This window comes from Mus caroli, unplaced genomic scaffold, assembly GCF_978045245.1.
Source record: "Mus caroli unplaced genomic scaffold, Mus_caroli_1 scaffold_18, whole genome shotgun sequence".
Classification (NCBI taxonomy): domain Eukaryota; kingdom Metazoa; phylum Chordata; class Mammalia; order Rodentia; family Muridae; genus Mus; species Mus caroli.
In genome coordinates, this window is record NW_028227273.1 from 66,455,356 (window position 1) to 66,478,562 (window position 23,207).

The following is a 23,207-nucleotide window of genomic DNA, read 5'->3' on the forward strand; positions in this document are numbered from 1 at the left end:
CGTGAGGGATTCAGATATAGCCTGCGGGTGGATGTGGGCCAGGGGGACAGGTGTGTATGGGAGTATCATCTGTGGCTGGGAGCAGGGGTAGCCAGGAGTTCTGGACTGAAGAATATGAGAGGAGGGTCCAGATACAGCCTGGGGCATAGGCACGGAGGCTGGGGCGGCTGGGTAGCCATACACGTTTGGGTTGGTTGCTGTGTCCCTACAGGAGGGTGCTGGAGGCAGCGCGCAGGGCCAACCAGACCGGCCACTTCTTTTGGATGGGTTCCGATAGCTGGGGCTCCAAGAGCGCCCCCGTGCTGCGCCTTGAGGAAGTGGCTGAGGGTGCAGTCACCATTCTTCCCAAGAGGACGTCCGTGAGAGGTAGGCCCAGCAGGTGGCTCCCGCGCCCCCCTCCCCCCACCAAGGTCCACTTCCGTGAGAGGTAGGCCCAGCAGGTGGCTCCCGCGCCCCCCTCCCCCCACCAAGGTCCACTTCCGCCTTCTTTTCCCTGACTTGCCTCTTCATTTGTCTACAGCCTCCTGCATGCAGAGGCCTCTAGCATGGCAGAACTAGAGTGTAGACCCCTGGCCTCTCAGCTGCTTGGATTCTGGGATGCGTGAAGCCCCGTGTCACTAAAGTGTCTCTTACTGGTCCGACCCCACCCTTCTCCTATCTGGGACCTTTCCTTGCCCTGGAGAAAGCCCTCAGAGGCTGCAGAGAGAGGCCAGCAGGGCCGCATGTTTGAGTGTGGCCAGCTCAGAGCCAACAGTGAGGGCCTTGCAGGGGTTGCGGCCTGTTGTCAGTGTCCCCAGAATGGCCTGACCTGGTGGGACTCACAGTCTCACGGAGGGGAGCCAGCTCCTGGGGCCTTCTTGTTACTGTGTTCTAAAACTGAGTAGAACACAGCAGTCATTGAGTTGACAGGCTGCCGGGGAAAGGAACTCAGGAGTCAGCCCTCATTCCTACTTCCCATCACTTGCCGAAGGTCACGTGCAGTGTCCTCTCTTCACCTTGATACCCAGCCAGCATAGGCAGTGGAAAATTCCATAGCACCTCAGCCACACTGAGCCGGGAGGAGCTCAAAAACGACCCTAGTGGCTGGCTGACCAGTGTGGTGCGGTGTGGTGCGGCCCCTGCCAGCCAGGCTCCTCATTTTTGGCTTCCCTGCCATACTCCACTGTGTCGCCCATCCTATATCATGGGCACAGCTGGGATTTGAACTTAAGACTTAAGTACCCTTTCTCTCTGGGACACTTCGGGAGTTTGAAGGATACTGGTTCTGTTTTGTTTTTTCTTTTGCTTTTTGAGACAGGGTCTCATTAAGTAGCCCTGGCTGTCCCGGAACTCCTTATTTAGACTAGGTTGGTCTTGAATTCACAGAGATCCACCTGCCTCTGCCTCCCTAGTGCTGGAATTAAAGGTGTGGCCATCGTACCTGGCTACTGGTTCTCCTCTAGAGAGATGATTGGTTGTAGTAAGAAAGTGAAGTTCTTGGAGTCCGTTTCGGGGAGACCCGGGGTGCTATTTGGCATCCCATAATAGTCCCCGCAACAAAGTTACCTACCCAGTTTCTCCATAGGCCAGGCTTCATCTCCTCTGCTACGCCACTGTTTCCTATAGCTTAGCTCCCTAGCTCCATCTGGGCGCACTGTGAGGTGAGCTTCAGACGGTGTCTGGGCAGGGGAGAGGGCACTATCCCGTTAGTGCCAGCCCTGAGGCAGGGTTGCCTGGGTGAGGGAGCTGGGCAGAGTACGGAGGAGCAGGTGGTATTTGCCTGCAGTGGAGATGCTCTATGCTAAGGGAGCAAGATAGACCCCAGCCCTGCGGTTTGCTCTAAGACTCTTGCCATTCTGACCCCTGATCCAAGAGGGTGTCTATGCCAAGTAGGCTGTGACCCTACATTTTTGTGCTCCCCTGGGACCTAACCCCAGCTCTTTTTGTTTTGCATGGCATAAAATGACACCACGTTCTGTTTTTTGTTGTTGTTGTTGTTGTTTGTTTGTTTTGTTTTTGTTTTTTAACTGCCTGGGCCCCAGGTCAGAGGCTGCCCCTTCCCTTCCTGGTCCCTGTTCTCTCCATGATTGGGTGCGTGTGGGGAGGACAGGCTCTGACATCCTCACTTCCTGCCAGGGTTTGATCGATACTTCTCCAGCCGCACGCTTGACAACAACAGGCGCAACATCTGGTTTGCTGAGTTCTGGGAGGACAACTTCCATTGCAAGTTGAGCCGCCACGCGCTCAAGAAGGGAAGCCACATCAAGAAGTGCACCAGTGAGCATGCGCCTGTGGTGGGGCCTGTGGAAGGCGGTGCTTGCTTGCGGAATGTGGGGTCTGGGAGGTGGGACCTGCAGAAGGTAGGACTAAGAGGGTGGGGACCATGGAGGCACAACCTGCAGGAGGTGGGGCTGTAGGGGTGGGGACCCATGGGAAGCAGAGCCTGCAGGAGGTGGGACTTTAGGGGCAGGGGCATTGCCTACTGGCAGTAGGGTCAGGTGTTAGGCCCCTGAACTCCCACCAGTTCTGGCCACAGCTAGCCCAGTTCTCAGGCCAACTCCGGAAGAACCAAGAGCCTAGCCAGAGAGGCTTAAGAACCGGTATTCAGAAACTACCCCTCACATTTGTGGACATGCAATGGACTTGTCTGAGAGTGGAGTCTGTAGGGCTGAAGGGACAGGGCTATAGCTAGCGTGGGGTGCAGCCCTCAGTGGCCCTGGGAGGACAGAGTGGGAGGGAGCACTGTGTTCCCTCTGGAGAGCAGAGCTGGGTGAGGAACCGGCTCAGGTATCTCACCAGAGGAGCTGTCCAGTTCTGACTTGCCTTGGGAGTCACCGTGTTAGACTGACCCTGCATGGATGGTGCCCAATCCGGACTGAATATCATACCTCTGACCCATCAGGGGCTTCCTCGGTCCCCCAGCAGGCACTGGGCTGGCTCAGATTGCCTGGGCCTGTTCTGGTGGAGGATAAAGAACAAAAGAGTCTGAATCCTCACGGAGTTTTTATTCTAATGGAAAGACAGATGATAAACAAGATAAATAAATCATGGGATGTGTCAGAGGGAGATGTGTGCTAGAAACAGAACCCATTTGAACAGGAGTGGGGCGTGCCGGGGCAGCAGCCCTCCCCAGCCACTGGGGTGTGCTGTGGGGAAAACTGAGTTCCCCCACGGAGGAGCCAGGTTGGGGGAGGTCTGAGAAGGGGGTCTTTTTTTCCCCACAGGTGCCAGGGGCTAAGGCCTGAGCTTCAGGTCCCCGGAGGTTGCAGCCTGGCACTTGCTTAATCTGTACTTGGGGAAGATTCTGTCCTGTGTTTCCTGTGTCCTCTGGAGTAGCCTGGGCTGCTTGGGCAGAGCGGGGCTGGAGACCTGCCACAAGGAATCTTTGGTGGATTGAGGTTCTCTAGGGTAGGGCAAGAGGTAGCCAGATGAAGTAGGAGAACGGGGGTCTGGGTGAGTGAGGAGTGCGCCACCCCCTGGTGACCACAGCTCATGGACAAGCCGACACTGGCCAGTGGTATCCTCCTGGGTCACAGCCAAGCTCACAGTCAAGTTCTTGGTGTCTGGGCTGCAGAATATGTGTGCGAGTGTGCCAAGGGACAGTGTGTGTATCTGTGTGTGTGCATGAGGGTGGGCCCGAGCTGGGCTGTGGGGTGGGTCTCACGTGGAGGCTCACGTGTCCTGCGTGAGCCCATTTTCATCCTTCTCCATGTTAGGTTTCACCCTCCCACTCTAGCAGCACTTACAATTTTAAGTGTAAAAGAGGCCATGGAGATTGAGAGAGGCTAGGAACCATCTCAAAGGCTGCACAGCACCTGCAGCAAGGATCACAGTAGCCGTGCAAGCAGGGCAGGCCTGTGGTGCAGGCATTCAGAGCTGGGGAGATGGATCAGCGGTTAAGAAGGAGCATCTTTGTTGTTCTGGCCGAGGATTCAAGGTCAGTTCCAAGCACCCCCAGAGTAGCTCACAATTATCTGTAACTCCAGTTTCGGGGCATCTGATGTCCTCTTCTGGCTTCCACAAGGACTGATGTCCATGGTGCACATACATACACACAGGCAGGCAGATCGCTTATACACATAAAACAAAACCATAAGTGAGTCTAAAGAAAAGGAAAAGCCAGGCATGGCTTGCAGTTGTTATCCCAGGGACTTACTTGGGCTTACTGCATGGCTGGCCCAGCCCACTACCGAGTTCCAGGCCAGTGAGAAATCCTGTTGCAAACAAAAGGTAAAAGGCATCTATGGAATGACACAGAGGTTGTCTTGTGACCTCTGCACACACACGTGCATGTGTGTACCTCCCTGAAAACACGTGCACACACACATACAAAGAAGTACAGACATGCCTAGTAATGGAGGCTGAGCCCTCACGGGCAGGCCCATCATGTCTCCTGTCCACTCCTGCCCTCTCCCTGTGTCCCTGTGGGGGTAACACATTGTCTGAACACCCTGGTCACAGCTTACCAGAGTTGGTTCCCAGGGTGGGTGGGTGAGACTGGAAGTGGGGTGAAAGGGACAGTTGGGGCATCCTGCTCCAGTGTCTAGGTGAGGACTAGAGGACTAGAGCTTTCTGGAGTCACCTCCTGTCACAGGCTCAGCTCAGACTCTGGCTTCAGGCTGGATAGAGGCTCTGAGGCAATTGAAGGTGGAATTCCCAGAACCAGCTGTGTGTTGGAGCAGGCAGCCAGAGGTCCTCGTGGGGTGCCCGGGCCAGCTCTGTGACCCTCTGGCCTTTGCTTGCCCTTCTGAGAGGTTGGACCAATGTGAGCTGTCCCGGGATCTGCAGGAGGAAATGAGGTCACTCATAAAGTCACGTTCTGAACTGAGAAGCGGAAGTGTTCCAGCCTGGCTGTGCATTAGAGCCCCCTGGGGAATGCTTAGGGTCCCCATCATGGGTGGGCTTGGCCTTTTAAATCTCCCTTGGTGACTTTAATGGGAACTTGGGGCGGGGTATTGAATCTGAGGTTTAGACCACAGGGAATTAACTGGGGAAGCCCACGAGTTCTCAAACTGGCTCTACCAGGGCAGTCTGGCAGCCTACCACAAAAGCTTTTATCTTATATACAGGGGCCTTATAGCTTGGGTTGGTCTTAGAGTCTTGATGTAGTGGAGGGTGGCCTTGAACTCCCGACCCTCCTGCCTCCATCTCTCAAGTGCTAGGATGCACCACCAGGTCTGGCTTGTAATTTCTTTCTTTCTTTGTTTGAGGCTACAAGTCTCACTCTGTAGCCCAGGCTGGACTCACACTTGCAGCCATCCTCCTGCATCAGGCTCCTTACTTCTGGAACTACAGTAACTAGCACACTCGGGTTGCTAAGAGTCCTGAGGGAGTTGTTCTGTGCAGGCACCTGGGACTTTGTAGCTAAGGGGGGGGGGTTGGTTGTGGGGAGAGGGTGACAGTCATTGGCTTAGGCACAAGCAGATGGGCAGGGTGGCATGGAGGGGCAGCACCTCATGAAAGACCCTGCCCACCCCCTCCTGAGAACGAAGCATGAGCAATGGAGCCGGGGTGAAGGTGCCGGGTGCTGACGGGGCTGTGGGTGTGGAAAGTATTTGGGATTTAAATAATCAAATAGGCTGAGTCTCTTGGTATTGATTTGTCTGCTGTAAAAGATGGAGAGAAGGGTTATGCCATCCCAAGGGTGGGTGGTCTAGACTGTTTCAGGGCTAGCACCCATTTTGCAGAAGAGAAAACTGAGGTCACTCTCAAGCATCACAGTGCTAAAGTCGGCGGGATGCAGCTTGCCTCTGAGTAGCATGGCCTTGCAGCTGAAGCAGGTGCCCTGTCTTCCCCCCACATCTCCCTCTTCTTTTTCCTTCCTTGAACCCCAGGGCCTCTTTCATCTTTATCTAGCACAGGCAGCCAGAATGGAGGCAGGAGTTGTGTCCCCGCTGCCCTGGAGCCTGGATTCTAACACTGTCCCTCAGCAGCACTGCTCTGCGCCTGGAAGTGGGACCCCACGGTAGCCTCTGCCTGTCTGGCCCTGCCTGCCCTGCCCCTGATCTCATGGGGAGCATGGACCACTCTTGCTGTGTCCAGTTTATGTCCCTCCTGTCCTGGCCAGCATGGGTGATGGGAAAAAACTTCTGGAAGATGCTTAGGGCCTGGGGCGGTGTGTGTGTGTGTGTGTGTGTGTGTGTGTGTATGTGTGTGCGTGCGCACAGCTTTGTTTGGGATAAAATGCAGAAGAGTCAGTGGCAAGAAGACCTCCCTGGGGACTGTGGATCTCAGTCCTGGGTACTTTGGAGAGCAGAGAGAAGCAGCCCTCATTCTCTGGGTGTCTGTCAAAGTAGTGGGGGTCATGGTGGGGGACACTCAGAGGTCTCAGTGTCACCGTCACTCAAGGCTGTGCAGAAAGGGCTGGCATGCAGGGACGGGGACAGGGCTATGTGAGGATGCAGGTAAGGCAGGCAGCCATGTGGTCTGGTATTTTCCCGACACAGCTGCGGGAACTTGTAGACCCGGGTGTGCATCATGCTGCCAACACTTGCCAGTGTGACCTTGAGCGGGTCCTCATTTGTAACTGGCACCCTGCCACCCTGCTCAGCCTCCAGAGCCCCGGGACGGGAACGGCCCTCCCTCACAGCCTCCCCTGGACGATGGGAGCTGCTTTGCTGTTGGCCTGTGGGCTGCTCACACTGAGTAAGAAGGGTCACAGAGAGGGGCAGCTCTGTGGCTGTCAGGCCCAGGAGGGCAATGCCTGCCACCTGCCTCCTGCGCGCCCAGCCCCTCCCCATGAGTGCGCTGAGCAGGCTTGGGAATTAAAGTCATAAACAAAGCAGATGTGGCATCCGTCTTTTTGACAGCGCTGCCAGCCAGGTGATGGCTGAGCGGAGGAAGGCTCGGTTTATGAGGAGATAGGAAAAATTTACTGTTGGCTGCTCCCAGGGGCTGGAAGTCCGGAGAGGGAGGGCAGGATGGGCTGACTGGGGCTGTGTAGGGAGGGCTTATTACCCACCGTGCTGGCTGCAGTTAGAATGGTCACAGCTCTCCCAACAGCTAGTTTAAACTGTATTCATTCGTGTTTTATCAAGATCTGACCTGGGATTTTGCATTTCATCTTTATGGTAACCCATTTTATAGATGAGGAACTGAGGCTGAGTGAGGTTAAGGACCTCCTTAAGGTCATACAGGTAGTAGCTGACAGAGCTAGGATTTGGACCCAGGGCTCTAGAGGTGTCCTGTCCCCAGGTTTCCTCAGCCTTCTTGTGGGATCTTTCTACCAACTCCTCCAAAGAGGGACCAAGGAAGCCTTCCTTCTGGGAAAGGGGAGAAGGACAGTATTTTGAGGTGTTTGGTAGTCAGGGGATGCTGGGTCCTTACTCCAAACCCTTTTCTTGGTTTTTCTTTTTTCTTTTCTTTTTTTTTTTTCTTTTTTTTTTTTTTTTCCGAGGCAGGGTTTCTCTGTGTAGTCCTGGCTGTCCTGGAACTCACTTTGTAGACCAGGCTGGCCCCGAACTCAGAAATCCACCTGCCTCTGCCTCCCAAGTGCTGGGATTAAAGGCATGCGCCACCACGCCCGGCTTCTTGGTTTTTCTATCGGAAACTCATGGCTTTATTTAGAGGCTAAATGTGAGGTTGGGAGATAGCTTAGTCAGTAAAGTGCATGCCTTGCTAGCAGGAGGAACTGAGTTTGATCTAGAATCCATTTAAACAAGCCAGATGCATGTGTGTAATCCCAGGTCTAGGGAGGTGGAGACAGGCAGATCCTGTGCTTAGTGACCAGTCAGCCCAGCCTACTCAGTGAATCCAGGCCAGCAGGAGACCCCATCTCAAAACAGAAACAAAGATTACAAATCCCAGTGTGGATGGCTCCCTGAGGAATGACATCTGAAGGTAATCTCGGGCCTACACACAGATATATAGACACACACATAGACACAAACACTCACACACAAACACACATACATTCATACTCACACACAGACATACACAGACACAGACAAACACACAAACACAGACACACACACAAACACACAAACACAGACTCACACACAGACACACACAAACATACACACACACTCACAAATACAGACACATATACACACAAAACAGACATGCAGGTACACATACTCAGACACACATACACGCATATGCACACACTCATATACACATGCATACTCTCACACACTCATGGACATATAAAGACACATGCATGCGCACACACACACATACATACACAAGACACACATACACACACACATGCTGGGTGGGAAAGAGAAGAGACAGGGAGAGGGGGAGGGGGAGGGAGGGAGAGGCTGAGTGTGTGCCAAGCCTGTGCTACTTCCACTGGGAGCAGACCTGTCTCAGAGTTCTCTGGCAGCCTGACAGCTCCAGAGAGAAGGGAACCCATTCTGGTGCGGGGGATGGGGGTGGGGGGTGGGGAGGGGGCGCTTTGGAGGGAAGTAAGGAGTTCTAGGAGCCAAGGCAGGTTGCACACTTAACTGAGGTGTTCCTGAGACTTCCAGTGACACTCAGGCACGCACCTGAGGAGGGAGAGGGAACACTATGTGGAGAGAGAGCTGGGAGAGCCCATGCCAGGGAGGGGGCAGTGTGTGCAAAGGTCCTGAGGTGCGCTCAAGCCCGACCCGTGCTAGGAAGTCATGAGACTCTCCTCCCGAGCCGGGCGTGGTGACGCACGCCTTTAATCCCAGCACTCGGGAGGCAGAGGCAGGCGGATTTCTGAGTTCGAGGCCAGCCTGGTCTACAAAGTGAGTTCCAGGACAGCCAGGGCTACACAGAGAAACCCTGTCTCGAAAAACCAAAAAAAAAAAAAAAAAAAAAAAAAAGAGACTCTACTCCCACAGTGCTAAAGTCGGGCAAGAGGAGGGGGATAAGGCTAGAGAGGTGGAGAGAGGTAGCCTGGGTCACTTGGTGACTAGCAAAACCTGGACAAGGAGGGTGGTGGGACCCAACCGGTGCTCCAGCTGTCCCCTCTGTCTGCTGTCTGGGAAGGAGCTGCTGAATGGATGGCAGAGATGGCTGTGACCCAGGAAGACAGGGACAGGGACAGGGCCTGGGCCAGAGGCATGTCAGTGGCGAGCAGGGGTTGTGCAGGGGCCAGGCAGTTGACAAGAAGCCAAGGATGGAGCCTGAAGTCCAATGGCTGAACTTACCTCATCTGGGAGGGGCAGGGTGGAGGAGGAGTGGGCGGGTGGGGGGGGCTGGGCAGGAGCTCAGTCTAGGATCCCAGGGAGGGCTCAGCACAGACAGCTGAGCATCAGGAGTGAGCATGGTTGGGGAGAGCCCTGCCAGGAAGTGAGGGGGAGCCCCTGGGAGGGAGTGGCCTCGCAATGGGATGACTTGGGGAGCAATAACCACTGAACTCAGCTAGCTTAGGCAGGCCTGCGCCTGGGGTGTCCGGGAGGTCTCCAGGGAGACAGGCCCCACACTTTTGCATTCTGCTGCCGCAACTTTGTGCTCTCTTCTCCCACTCTTGCCTGTTCCAGTTCTTCCCCACCCTCTCCCAAAACCCTTCTCTACGCAAACACTGCACCTGCCTGCTGTGGTGGAACACATCTGTGCTTGTAGAACTTGGGAGGCAGAGGCAGGATGACCACTCTAGTTTCTGAGGCTGACTTGGGCTATAGAGTGAGACCCTATTCCCCTCAAACAACCCCAAAACCCCCAACTAACCAAACAGACATGGATAACAGGTATGGAGTCAGGTGTGAGGCCTGGTCTACCTGGGAGGACTGAGGGGGACGTGGAAGTGAGTCTTGTCAGCATCCCCTTCGTGGGATGGGTCAGCCCAGGATACAGGGATGTTGGACAGCCCACATATATGCTGCTGTCTTGTAGTGGTATGTGTACTGTATGTGTATTGATATAATTGTCTGTATTTGTGTGTGTGTGTGTGTGTGTGTGTATGTGAGAATCTGCATGTCTGGGCTGGCAAGGGGACTGGCTCAATCCTGAAGGCGTCTCCAGGAGTGGAATTCAGGTGGCAGGGTGGGGCACGCGGGGGAGTGGAGAGAGCTTCGGACTCTGATTATTTCAACCTTGAAAACTCATTCCGATCACAATTTACAACCTGGCGACAAAGGCTGCAGTCTCTGCAGTAACTACCGCTCAGGGCTTTGAGGGAGAAAATCCTCCCTCTGTTCCCAGCTGCCTGTCACCCGTGGCTGAGCCAAATGCATCTCTGCCTCGCGGTGCCCCGGGACACAATTAGGACATCTTCAAACTGTTGCTGCTGTCACCGCACCATGTGTCTGGAATCTATCTCCTCCTGCTGCAGCTTCTTGCAAGCACGTGGGCCTCACCTCCTCCCAGAGCTGCGAGGCTGCTGCTGGGCCTGGGGTTCCACTCACCTGGGAAAGGGACACTGACCCCCTCACATCCCCCTCTGGCCACCTCCCTGTTTTGGACCTGCAGACAGGGAGTCTCTAATGTTGTCTTGGCCTGGGGCAGGGAGAAAGAACAGTATGGAGACCCCTGGAGCAAGAGCAGTTCGGATCAGCACCTATTGAAGGGTGCTTTGGCCTGTCACCATTGCCTTCTGGGGGTACAGGCCTGGAGTCCCAGGCTGGGAAGGGAGGGGAAAGAGAGAAGGGGGGAGATAGAAGATAAAGACATAGAAGGCTCACTCACAGTCTGGCTCACTCTTGGTAAGGGGTTTTGCTCTGTGGCATCTGTGGCATCTGGGCTAGCATATTGAGGAGCCAGTGGCCAGCCCTGTGATTTGCTAGCTAGAGATCAGGGGGGTTGGGCATGGCTCTGCAACTAGATCCCTTCCACAGACGCTCTAGTAGAGACAGGCTTTCCCGCTGAGGTAGCTTCTGGAGAGCTTGCCTTTGTCCTTAGCATCTCTTTCCCCAGTGACCTTTGACCCCAGTGGAAACTCGGCTGGGATATCTAGGACAGGCTATTTGGGAATCGAGCCCAGCCCCCTCTTCTGACTTCTCTCCTCCTTGGCTCTCAGCTCCCTGCCCCGCCCCATGGTGGAGATTTTGATAAGAAGACAGGATGGGTGAACTGGGAGATCTGTGTTCTGCTGCTCCAGCTGTTTGTGCCTTGACCTAGAACTGACAGAGCTGTTAGGAAACCAGACAGGGAGGCTCAGAGGTGGCACAGGCCAAGTGTGGAGGGAGAGGTGCAGGCTTGCTCTGGAGGGTGGGATACTTGCCCTGCCATCCAGAGGCCACACCATATCTGTGTAGCTGGAGTACCTCTCTCCTGGCCTCCGCTTTCGTATTTGTGACAAGGTGGTTGAGGGAGGTAACCAACAGCCCAGTCCTGGGACATTGCTGTTTGACATCTCCTATGTCTACTTTCAACCAATGAATACCTACTCTGGGTGAGCCAGCACTAGTCCTGGCCAACAGTGACTAGGCCAACCCCGAGTGACAAGTACCACAGCTGTCAGATGTCAGCCCTGCCTCCCAGGTCCAGGGGTCTGTGACTGTCTTTCCTGGTGTGAAGGGGTTGGATGGCGGGGCACACACTAGAGAGGGCGCTGAGCTCTCCCTACCTCAGGTCTGTTTCTGAGGTGCCCGGGGCAGGAGGATGGACATGACGTCCTGAGTTCCCAGGGAGCAGGGGCTGAGTGCTAACCCACCCCACTGGTCTTTGTATGTGATCTTACCTTAGGACTGTCCTTCACAGTATGGCTTCTGCCCTTGGGCAGGGATCTGGGAATATGGCTGAGACACAGCCAGTGCCCTTTCTGCTTTGTGGCAAGGCAGTGGCTGTGGCTTGCAAGCACCCTGGGCTTCTTGAAGGCTTCACCCATTTTCTCTCCTTCCCCGGCCACCTCTGGGCCCTGGACCCTCTTCCCAGATCTCCTCCCTGCTTCCTTCCCATGCTCAGCACTGAGGACAGCCTGGGGTTAGGATGTCCGCATCTAGCTCCCGCTAGGACCCTGCTCGTTGCCCGGCATTTCAGTGCCGTAGTCTCTCCATCTCTGCAAAGGAACTGGTTGGTAATGTAAGCGAGGTAAGGATTCACCGATGTCCAGAGACCCACATGGTAGAAACGGAGACCTGACTCTCTTTTTATTAAAAAAAAATATTTATTATTATATCTAAGTACACTATAGTTGTCTTCAGACACACCAGAAAAGGGCATCAGATCTCATTACAGGTAGTTGTGAGCCACCATTGGTTGCTGGGATTTGAACTCAGGACCTCTGGAAGAGCAGTCAGTGCACTTACCCGCTGAGCCATCTCTCCAGCCTGAGACCTGACTCTTCCAAGTGTCCTCCGACCCCAGCCTGTGGACTGGACACAGGAGCTCACACACTTAATAAACCAATGTAACTCAGGAGCTATCGCTTTTTCAGAGATCCCAGGTCAGTTCCTAGCTCCCACATGGCGGCTCACAGCCATGTTTAACTCCAGGGGGTGTGATCCCTTCTCAGCCCCACTGGTGCATCCAGGGTGTGGTACACACATGTAGACATCCAGGGTGTGGTACACACATGTAGACAAAAGCACTCATATGCATCAATTAAAATAAATAATATTTTAAAAAAAGTAATAAAGAATTCAATGAGCTGATCCTGCAAAGCCCAGCCCATACAGGGCTCAGCACAGCACCTAGCCTATAGGAGCTCAGCAGATATTGGAAGACACAGTTTTAAAAATCATCACTATCATGTAGGACCCAGGCCAAGAGCTGCCATCTCTAGGGAGACTTCCTGGATGTCTCAGTCCAGGGGTTGCTGCTGCCACTTCAAAAGCCCCCATTCTGGCCACCTGTACCTAGATGACACTGGTTGGCCACCAACCTGTATCTCTTCCTGCCCCACAATCTCACAACCATTGGAGCAGGGTTGCTGGACCCCTGTCAGATGAGGGCACCCAGACCTCTGGAAGCCCAGGGGCTTGCACAGGGCTGCTGAACAGGGTGGCCATCCAGGTAAGGGTCGTAAGAAGCCTTTCCTGGAATGTGTAAGCATTCGACCAACCAAGATTTGAGTCCACCTCGGTTCATTTGGGATGCCTTTCTTAACACTCTGTCTCAGAGAGACTCAGCCAAGGACAGAAGCCATGTTGTGAAGGACAGCCCTAAGGTGACAGGGAGGTCACATACAGAGACCAGGTGGACTGTATGGGTGAGGAGTTACGGGCAGAGTCACGAGCAGGCATGACTCTGATGTCTGGTGTCAACGGACTAAAAGCCACCGAGGGCCTCGGGAGGCTAGCTTCTCTGGGTCTCCTTTATCTGTTTCCTAGGAAGAGGGTGTTACATTCTGGAGTGTTAGCCCAGGGTGAGCTGCTTTCGGGACACCACGACCCTCGGGAGAGACACAATGCCTGTCGTGGCTGTCCCCAAGCCTATGGGGGGCAGCTGTGTCCTCGGTGACTGCAGGTCACCGGAGAGAGGGCTGGCAGGTGCTACAGTCCTCAGGATGTTCATTAGGTCTCTGCTGGCTGACAGTGGCGGGACCAAGGGGCTTGTCCTGGCTGCTCCTGAGCCTTGTGGAGTGGAGAGTGGAGGGCCAAGGACTCTCCCGTTTATGTTCTGGGGTTACCCTCTCCATAAACACATCAGGGTTCAAACCAGGAGGCCTGGCTGTGCCTAGGTGGGGTAGGCTCAGGCCCACACTGCACTACTGATCTCAGAGGGCCTTATGGGTACCCAGCGTGGTGTTCTCTCACAGACCGAGAGCGCATCGGGCAGGACTCGACCTACGAACAGGAGGGGAAGGTGCAGTTCGTGATTGACGCCGTGTACGCCATGGGCCACGCACTGCACGCCATGCATCGTGACCTGTGTCCCGGCCGCGTAGGACTCTGCCCTCGCATGGACCCTGTGGATGGCACCCAGCTGCTTAAGTACATCAGGAATGTCAACTTCTCAGGTGGGGGCATGGAACAGGACACTAACCCTGGGGTAGCCTGGGCTATGTATAAATGTCTGGGGTAGCCTGGGCTATGCAGTTGCAGGGTATAAGGTCTGGGCTCTCGGGGTGGGAAGAGTGCTCTCCTTGGATGTTCCGTGCAGGAATCTCCCCAGAGACACCTCTGTCTTCAGTCATTAACGTCCCTGTGTCTGGATAAAGTCTCAGTGACGCCCTCCCATGCAGGCATCGCCGGGAACCCGGTGACCTTCAACGAGAACGGAGACGCGCCAGGGCGTTATGACATCTACCAGTACCAACTACGCAACGGCTCGGCTGAGTACAAGGTCATTGGCTCATGGACAGACCACTTGCATCTCAGAGTAAGCATGAGGGCAGGGAAGGGACATGGGGACAGAGTGCAGACACCCGGCTGGGCTGCGGGGCACTGGCTGATGCCAAGCCACCTGAGAGCGAGTCTTTGGCTGCTCAGGCTTCACTAGAGAAGGCAGACATTTTCCCAGGTGTTCCTGGTCATGCCCTTCCGCCTTACCCAAGAGATGCCATGGCTGTCCTTCTTGCTCTTGGGGTGGTACCCCACACAGTGAAACATTTTGTTATTGTTGAAAGCACACACAGAGTTGTTGGGGGCTTGGTCTCTGCTTTGCAAGAACGAAGGGGAGACATCTGTTCTCTTTCAGGCACCCTCTCCAGGCAAGGAGCTCCAACAGCCCCACCCTGCAGGGAACCCCTTATTCTGGATCCCAGAGCCTTCTCAGTGTCGTAAATGTCTCAGGACACGATTCCTAGAGAGGGATTCTCCTGAGGTCACACAGCTTGGAGGGACAGATTCTGATCTTGTAACAAGGTTTTCCAGATGCTGGGGAGAAGGGGGAGACCAGATCAGGGTGTGTTCTGTGCAGGAAACAGAGGCTCATTCACAGTGGCATATGCACATGTGCGCCCCTTTGTACTGCTGCAGTTCTAACCGTGTGTCTTGCTGAAAGGCTGGTAGCTCTGTGAGGCGGACATTGTCCTGTTTCTCTTTCATGGATGCTGGGCCTGAAGGCTGGGCAGGTGTGTGTATAGTTCTGAAGGTTCACTCTTCCCTCCCTGCCAGTCTGTCTGCTCCCACACCCAGCTTGGTCCAACCCAGATCAGTACGCCCTCTGATCTGTGAGGAAAGGGACTAAGTCACAATGGTGAGGTGAGGGCTGGGTCTTCCAGTTTGCTCCCTGGATGGATGGCTTTAGGTTGCCCAAGGAGCTACTGCATGTAGGCATCCGGGAGCTGAGGGAGAGGACTCGGGGTACCAGGCTACCTGAGGGCAAAGGAAGCTGTCCCAGTGAGTCTACAGTATTCCCTGTGGGAGCCACGGGTGGTAACAAGAGACAAGGTAGCTTCATCCGGGCCACCTTGGGACACACGGAGAACAGAGGTTGGTTCCATGGGCTAGGTGTTTTCTCAAGCCCCCTAGCCATAGTGGTGACCCTAGGACTTCACTATCTTCATGGGGGACCATGGTTTTCCCGAATATCCACCATCTTCCTGCAGGACCACTACACAGCCACTGCTGCTGCTGGCTGCTAGGGTCACACATCCTATAATATACAGAGCCCAAGACAGCCTCTCCATTAGGCTTCGTCTCCACTCTGCCCTGCTCAGCTCAGGAGTTCTGTGGACAGCCTCAACCAGCCACTCACATTCCTGCAGGAGAGGGCACTTGGGAAACACATGGACCAACACATGGACACACAGACACATAGACAAATACAGACAGATAGACAGGCAAGCATGCAGGCAGACACACACACACACACAGACACATAGACAGAGACACACAGATACATAAACAAACAGATACACAGGCACATAGACAGACAGACATACACACACAGACACACAAAGACAGACACATAGGCAGACACAACCCAGAGACACAGAAACAAACACACACCCAGACATACAGACACACACATACATATACAGAAAGACACAGACACAGATACACAGAGACAGAGTCACACAGACACACACATAGGTACACAAAAAACAGACACATAGGCAGACACAACACAGAGACACAGAGACAAACAGACACACACATACATACATACATACACACACATATACACAGGCAGACACACACACACACACAGAAACATATAGAGACACACAGATGCACATAGACACAGACACACATAGGCACACACACAGGCACACACAGAGGCACAGATATATACAGGCATAGACATACGGAGACATACATACAGAGACACAAACACACACACAGAGACACACACAGGCACACAGACACACAGAGACACACACACACACATGCTCTCTCTCTCTCTCTCTCTCTCTCTCTCTCTCTCTCTCTCTCTCTCATTAGGCCAGGCTTGCTGCTTTGAGAACATACTGACTGCCTTGTGACCCTTAGCGCACTCCCTTTGACCAGGGCTCCCCGGGTTAACCAGGCTCGCTGGTCCAGCACCTGTAGCTCTCTGGGCCACTGGGTTCATTCCCATAATGTTGTGAGGAATTCGGCAGAGTGTGACGATACTCCCCGGCTGGCATTGCTTCCACCAACTGCATCTTCAGAGCCCTGGAGCAGCACTCTCATTTTGAGCCAGATGTAAAGGAATGCTAACCCCCAGGCGCTCATTAAGTGTCTTCTGATTAAATCTTTGTTCCTGGCTTTCAGCAGAGCAGGACTCCGGAGTTGCTGGGTAGAAGCTGTGGTGGGGGCTGAGCTGTGAGGCAGTTTGTCTCCACCAGTGCACGAGAGTCACACTGGAGGGGCTTGTTCACGCAGGCAGGGGCTAGGCAGATTGAAACGGGCAATTCTAACTCGCTCCTGGCAACACAGTCTCCAGCCTTGGGGGTTTGGAAGTCAGGACTCCTGTGTCTTTGCTCCACATGGGTGACTCGAGGAGTCACCACTATGCTCTTGAGACTCAGTTTCTCCAGATGAGTGATGAGTTTGAAACTCTCCCAGATCACTGGTGTCCGGGTCACACGGTAAGTTGTCTGATTTTAACTCTCAGTCAGTCAGCTCTGGTGAGGTCCAGGTAGCTGGGCTTTTGGCCAACATCCAGCCTATTCAGGTGTGGAGCCAGAGAGAAGGTCTGGATGCTTCCAGCATGTCCTGAGGCCAGCTCTGTGGTCCTGTCATTGGCAGATAGAGCGGATGCAGTGGCCAGGGAGTGGCCAGCAGCTGCCACGCTCCATCTGCAGCCTGCCCTGCCAGCCAGGTGAGCGGAAGAAGACGGTGAAGGGCATGGCTTGCTGCTGGCACTGTGAGCCCTGCACGGGGTACCAGTACCAAGTGGACCGCTACACCTGTAAGACCTGCCCCTACGACATGCGGCCCACGGAGAACCGCACGAGCTGCCAGCCCATACCCATTGTCAAGTTGGAGTGGGACTCACCCTGGGCTGTGCTGCCCCTCTTCCTGGCTGTGGTGGGCATCGCCGCCACACTGTTTGTGGTGGTCACTTTCGTGCGCTACAACGACACTCCGATCGTCAAGGCCTCGGGCCGGGAGCTGAGCTACGTCCTGCTGGCGGGCATCTTTCTCTGCTATGCCACCACCTTCCTCATGATCGCAGAGCCTGACCTGGGGACCTGTTCACTCCGCCGCATCTTCCTGGGGCTTGGCATGAGCATCAGCTACGCGGCCCTGCTGACCAAGACCAACCGCATCTACCGCATCTTTGAGCAGGGCAAGCGGTCGGTCAGCGCCCCGAGGTTCATCAGCCCTGCCTCGCAGCTGGCCATCACCTTCGTCCTCATCTCGCTGCAGTTGCTTGGCATCTGCGTGTGGTTCGTGGTGGACCCCTCCCACTCAGTGGTGGACTTCCAGGACCAGCGGACACTTGACCCCCGCTTCGCCCGGGGCGTCCTCAAGTGTGACATCTCGGACCTGTCGCTCATCTGCCTCCTGGGCTACAGCATGCTGCTGATGGTCACGTGTACTGTGTATGCCATCAAGACTCGAGGCGTGCCTGAGACCTTCAATGAGGCCAAACCCATAGGCTTCACCATGTACACCACCTGCATCGTCTGGCTGGCCTTCATCCCCATCTTTTTTGGCACCTCGCAGTCGGCTGACAAGGTGGGTGGTCAGGGAACATGGCTGTGTGGGGACTGAGAGCCCAGGAGCCTGGAGCTGCTTTCTTTAAACCTCGCTTGGTTTTTTCTCCCAGTTGGAAATCTCTCCTCCCCCTAATCCCCCCCCTCGCCTTGCTCTGTATCTCTCCCTTGCAGAAGCCCCACTCCTCTACTGGGTGCCCTTGGGGTATATGACCCCACACCCCCAGGAAGCTGGCAGCTTGAGAAATTGCTTTTGGCCTCACCTGGGGGTCAAGCGTCTGGGTCTGTAGCTGCTAGGCCACAAGATGACAGCCAAGGGCCTCCCATCCTGGATTCCTGCCCTGCAAGAGGCTCTCCTTGGGATTCGGATGGAGATGCTAGGGTGTATCCCCGCTTGGAGACAGCCCCTTCAGAATCCTGAGAGGGTTAAGGGGCACATCCAAGCTCTGTAACAGGCTGCCCTCATCAATGTGTGGCCATGCTACCCAGAGCTAGCCCTCTCCCATCCTCCAAATGGAGTCAGAGAGGAGAGGTTGAGTTTTGAGTCACTTGGGACACTAGCCTCGTTAGAGAGAGAACGCGTGTATATAAATTGTGTGTGTGTGTGTGTGTGTGTGTGTGTGTGTGTGGTGTGCACAGATGTAAGCAGGGCCTTTTGCACACAGGCATGGTCAGCGGTAGATGAACTATGTGTGAGGCACACAGGGAAAGTGGACATGAGGGACCGGTGTACTGAGGGATTCACAGCTGTCTGCAAGGAGGAGTGTGTGTGTACACACAGGGGTTCAGGTGCCGGTGGGTACATATGGGTGGCCATGCAGTTGTCTGAATGAATCTGTGTATATTCATATGCACCCAGCTGTAGGGACAGGATGTCAATCAGATGTGTGTGTGAGGTCAGGTGTTAGCAGGAGTGCATGGCTCCCCTGGGTGTTGTGTGAGGCATTCTGGGCTGTTCTGGTGAGCCAGTGGTGGCTCTCCTGCCTTAACTGGGATTCTCAGGGCTTAACAGCTGTGAGGTAGTCCTGTGAGCCATCTAATGAGGTAATTCTCTTTTGTGTGAGGTCACTGCTCAGCCAGCCTTGTGCAGATTGTGGCTGTAGAGTCAGCCAGGATAGAGGAGGTTTCTGGGTTTGTACAGAGTCTAAGCACCACAGTCCCTGCCTGAGTGAAAGCCAAAGTGTGTGTGTGTGTGGGGGGGGGACTCAGATCCCCTGTGCTTCTCACTGCCCTGGCGCAGAGACAGGGGACAATGGTCCACACATACAACTGTTGCTCTGTGCTTTGTCCCCTGTCAAACCCTATTCATCGCTAGGCAGTGGTGACTGTGAGGACTCTACACAGAAGCTGCACTGCTGGCTGGTCTGGTCTATCAAAGAACAGGATAGTGGCAGGCTGGCCCCAAGGCAGTGAAGTCACATTGCAGGCTGGCCCTCACTTAGACTATCCCAAGGCCTCCCCCCACTTACTTTGCCTCGGGTACCACCTGAGTAATAGAGGACCTCTAGACTGGCTTCTCTAGAAGGAGTCACTAGCCACCACTTCTGGGAGCCACATATACCTGTACACAGGGGACACCGGAAGGTGCTGGGCTCCAGGTGGGCGACCACTCTCGTACCCTGAGGTGGCTAGGGACGCTGGAGAGTTTCAGAGCAGATCTTCAACAACTTTAACTCCAGTCTGAGCTGCCCTTAACCCTTCTGTGTCTTCAGAAAAGCTCCTGGCCTGAAAAAGGGAAATCCGGAAACAGTGACTGTGCTCAGCGTTGGGTGCCACTTACAACCCGGGGCAAAGTCACACACAGGGCTCCTGTGCACACATCATAGAGAGTCCGAAATGTTGCCCATTCTAAATAGTGGGGGCTGTAAGCCTCAAAGAGGGGAGCAGGCCCAGCATCTTACACAGGCCAGGGTAGACAGCCTCTACTTTTTTAGGACCCATGTTTCTTCAGAAAGAAGCACAGAAGTGTGCCCCACACTGCAGAGAGAGTCAGGACAGTATCAGCCACACTCTAGGGCAGGAACCTAGACTTGGGGCATTTCCTGTCTCCTCCATGTCAGCACCTGGAGCCCCAGCTGAGCTAAGAGGGGCAGCTGAGGCCTGGATCATCTGTCACAAAGAAGGAGGTGGGAGGGAACCTAGGCAGGGCGGTGGCAACTGCTGGGCTCTGTTTGGAGGGCTTCCGCCATTGAAGAATGGATTATCCGACACCCAGATTAATGGGCTCCCATTTTGCTAAGCATCTGTCACCGTTAGTGCTGGCCAGCGAGCATGAAATGAGCTTTGACAGCGTTGGTGCCACAGTCGTCTTCCACCGGGTGTCGTGGGTCCCCAGTCGGGGCCTGTTCTATATGGGGAGCACATGGGGGGGATTCACTGGATGAGGGGCTGCTGGGAGCTATTCCAAGGCACCAGTGGGGACTCAGGTCGCTCACAGCAGCCTCAGGCAGGGATTGCACCTATGAAGGTCAGCTCTGGTCCTCGAGAACTATGCTGGAGACATTTCTCCAGGTTGGATGTAGGGGGTGTTCCATGACACCACCACACACAGATAGTGTTTCCTGTACACCTGACACTGTTGACTCTGCCCTTGCCACAGCTCTGTGAGGTAGGCTCAGCCTTTTTCAGGCCTGTTTTGTACATAAGGAAACAGGCACAAGGATTGACCTGCCTGAGTTCACATGCTAGGATGTGAGCATCAGGAATTCTGATTTCTTCCTGCTCAAAGCCATCAGGTGTAGAATGGGTCTGTACCAGCTGTGTGTGCTGGACAGATCAGGGCCTTTTAGGATGAGAATCAGCTGAACAAAGGGGGTGGGGCTGGAGCAGGGCAGGGCCAGGGCCAGGTGGGTGGAGTCTTGGCAGAATGGGGCGGCGCTGAGGGGCGTGAAGGCAGAGCTGGCTCTGACCCCTCCCTGCGGCCACCCACAGCTGTACATCCAGACAACCACATTGACGGTCTCTGTGAGTCTGAGCGCTTCAGTGTCCCTGGGGATGCTCTACATGCCCAAAGTCTACATCATCCTCTTCCACCCGGAGCAGAACGTGCCCAAGCGCAAGCGCAGCCTCAAAGCCGTTGTCACCGCCGCCACCATGTCCAACAAGTTCACACAGAAGGGCAACTTCAGGCCTAATGGGGAAGCCAAGTCAGAGCTGTGTGAGAACCTGGAGGCCCCAGGTGAGTGTATGGCCGCGTTTTCCATTGTCTCCCAGGCCCTGCCCTGCCCGGCCCCGCCCCGCTCCACGACTTTGCCTAGTCCGCTGAAGGCCTCATTACTACCTGCTGTCTGGTAGGAGATGGTAGGTTGCAGGTTAGGCCCTTCCTGGTGGCTGGGAGAGAACTTCAGAGCCCTTGGACGTGACCACATCCTTCTGTGCTGCTGACCTGGTTCCCGCAGGGTGCCGAGACGCCATCATATCCCTGCTCCGGCCTATGTCTAACAGTTCTTCTGGGGGAAGGGGCTGCTGCAGAGGCCCAGTTCCTGGAGTCAGCAAGGAGGGACCTATGGCTTTGTCTCTAACGGGGCTGAAAGATGGGGACCCTAGGACATAGCCATCCTGGGACAGGTGGGTGAGGATAAAGTAGGCTGGGACATTGGCTGATGTCCCCATGGGATAGCAGTTTCCCCAGACCTTGTCCGGGGCCTCAACAGAGGTCTCTGCTCTGCAGAACTGGCATACAGAGCCAGTTGGTGGCAGCAGACACAGGCTCGACCTGGGCTGGATCCCCATTTGAGATCCAATGGAAGTGAGGTCCCTTCCTGCTATTGTATGGCTGACCTCAACATGGTGACTTTCTCTGTGCTATGGTCTCCCTGTCTCTGGGGTGCCCATCCTCTATGTGGGGTGTTATATCTGATTTCTGACATGTCCTAACCTTATGACAACAGCTTCCCACACAATTTACATCACTGTTCTTGTTCCTTCTCCTGGAAAACCATGTGACCCCATCCTGTACCACTTTAGGATGGATAGAGGCAGAGGGTCCTTACAGGACATCCCCTCTGGCTTCCATTTTCACTTGAATGTCAGGGAACATCAGGGTAGCTGTATCTATATTTCTGGCTTGAGCACCAGGACCCCTTGCCCCTTCCTACGGCCACGTGTCCATTCCAGCCCAGTTCCTCCAAGGCCCCTGTACACTGGTGCAGGAGCAGCTCTGTACACAGCTCCACACACAAATTGATGGGTATCCACACATGCACATGCATGCACACATGTGCACACACATGCACATACATGCTGTCTGTCGAGAGTAGGATACACCCACGCTATAACTCAGGAGGGTTATTAAAATCTCAATTACACTCATCAGCCAGCTGGGGCCTCAGGGTGAGGAGCTTTGCAGAGTTTGATGGCCCCACGGACGTTGTCCCTCTGTCCTGTTCAGGCTGATCACAAGGTCAGAAAAAGAAGTGTAGTTTTAGAGGGGAGCCAGGTCCTCAACCTCATGCCTTCAAGTGTGGGCCCAGAATCCCCTGCAGCCAGAGCCAGAGGTGGCAGCTCCCTTTGTCCCCTGTCTCTCTCAGTGACAGGGCTCCATGGTGATCAATTCTAGGAATAGCCCAGCAGGGGAGTGGGAGGGAGAGGGAGGAATGGGGAGGTGTCACTCCCGTGGAACAGGGACATTTTTCACCCTGTCAAGTTCAGGCCACGTATCTTTAAACAAACAACAGAATAAATAATTTAGAACGCTGATTGCTGGCCGATTGGTGCAGAATCACAGGGCGACAAGCGGTGACCGTTAGCCTAGTGCCTCGAGCTGTCTCGCAAATTGCTGTATGGTTGGCTGGTGACTGGGAACCCCTGGGGAGGGCTCTGCCACACCTTCATGCCTCCTGAACACAAAGAGAAAGGTGTCAAGTCCCACCCTGGCCTCACAGCGAGAGCGAGCGGAGCACCTTTCTGCCCAGCTTCTCAGAATCTGGACCAAGCGTCAGCTGCTGTGCTGTTTACAGGGAGGGAGAACGGTGTTGGCTGTCACTGGTTTGCAGGGAGGGAGAACTGTGTTGGCTGTCACAGGTTTTACAGAGAGGGAGAACCTTTGTTCTGTTAGCAGATTGTGTGTAGTTGCTAAGGAGGTGCAGATTGTGTCCCAGGCCCCCTCCTGCCTGGCCGATTCTCTCCCTGTGCTAATCAGTGTGCTGTGCCCATTTTCCAGATGATGAGACAGGCTTTGACAAAAGGCTTGGGGGTTCCCTGACTTGCAGCTGAAGGCCGAGACTCCCATCTCGCAAGCTCTGGAGCAAGCAGCTCCTGCACAGGACCCACGTGCTTCTTTCTTGTCCCCTTGTAGCTCCTGATGCAGCAGGGCTCGGGCTGATGTTTTCCTGCAGGGAGTTGG

At 54.7% G+C, this 23,207-nt stretch overlaps 1 protein-coding gene across 1 annotated transcript in view; it reads left to right on the forward strand.

The window, feature by feature from the left end:
- Grm4 (glutamate metabotropic receptor 4) overlaps positions 1 to 23,207 on the forward strand; it is an 84,482-nt gene that overhangs the window by 57,939 nt on the left and 3,336 nt on the right. Inside the window, exons 5-10 of the mRNA XM_021186115.3 lie at positions 212 to 366; positions 2,116 to 2,256; positions 13,589 to 13,789; positions 14,015 to 14,151; positions 16,950 to 17,885; positions 20,795 to 21,041. Of these exons, the coding sequence (XP_021041774.1) occupies positions 212 to 366; positions 2,116 to 2,256; positions 13,589 to 13,789; positions 14,015 to 14,151; positions 16,950 to 17,885; positions 20,795 to 21,041 (1,817 nt within the window). The remainder of the gene's footprint in view (positions 1 to 211; positions 367 to 2,115; positions 2,257 to 13,588; positions 13,790 to 14,014; positions 14,152 to 16,949; positions 17,886 to 20,794; positions 21,042 to 23,207) is intronic.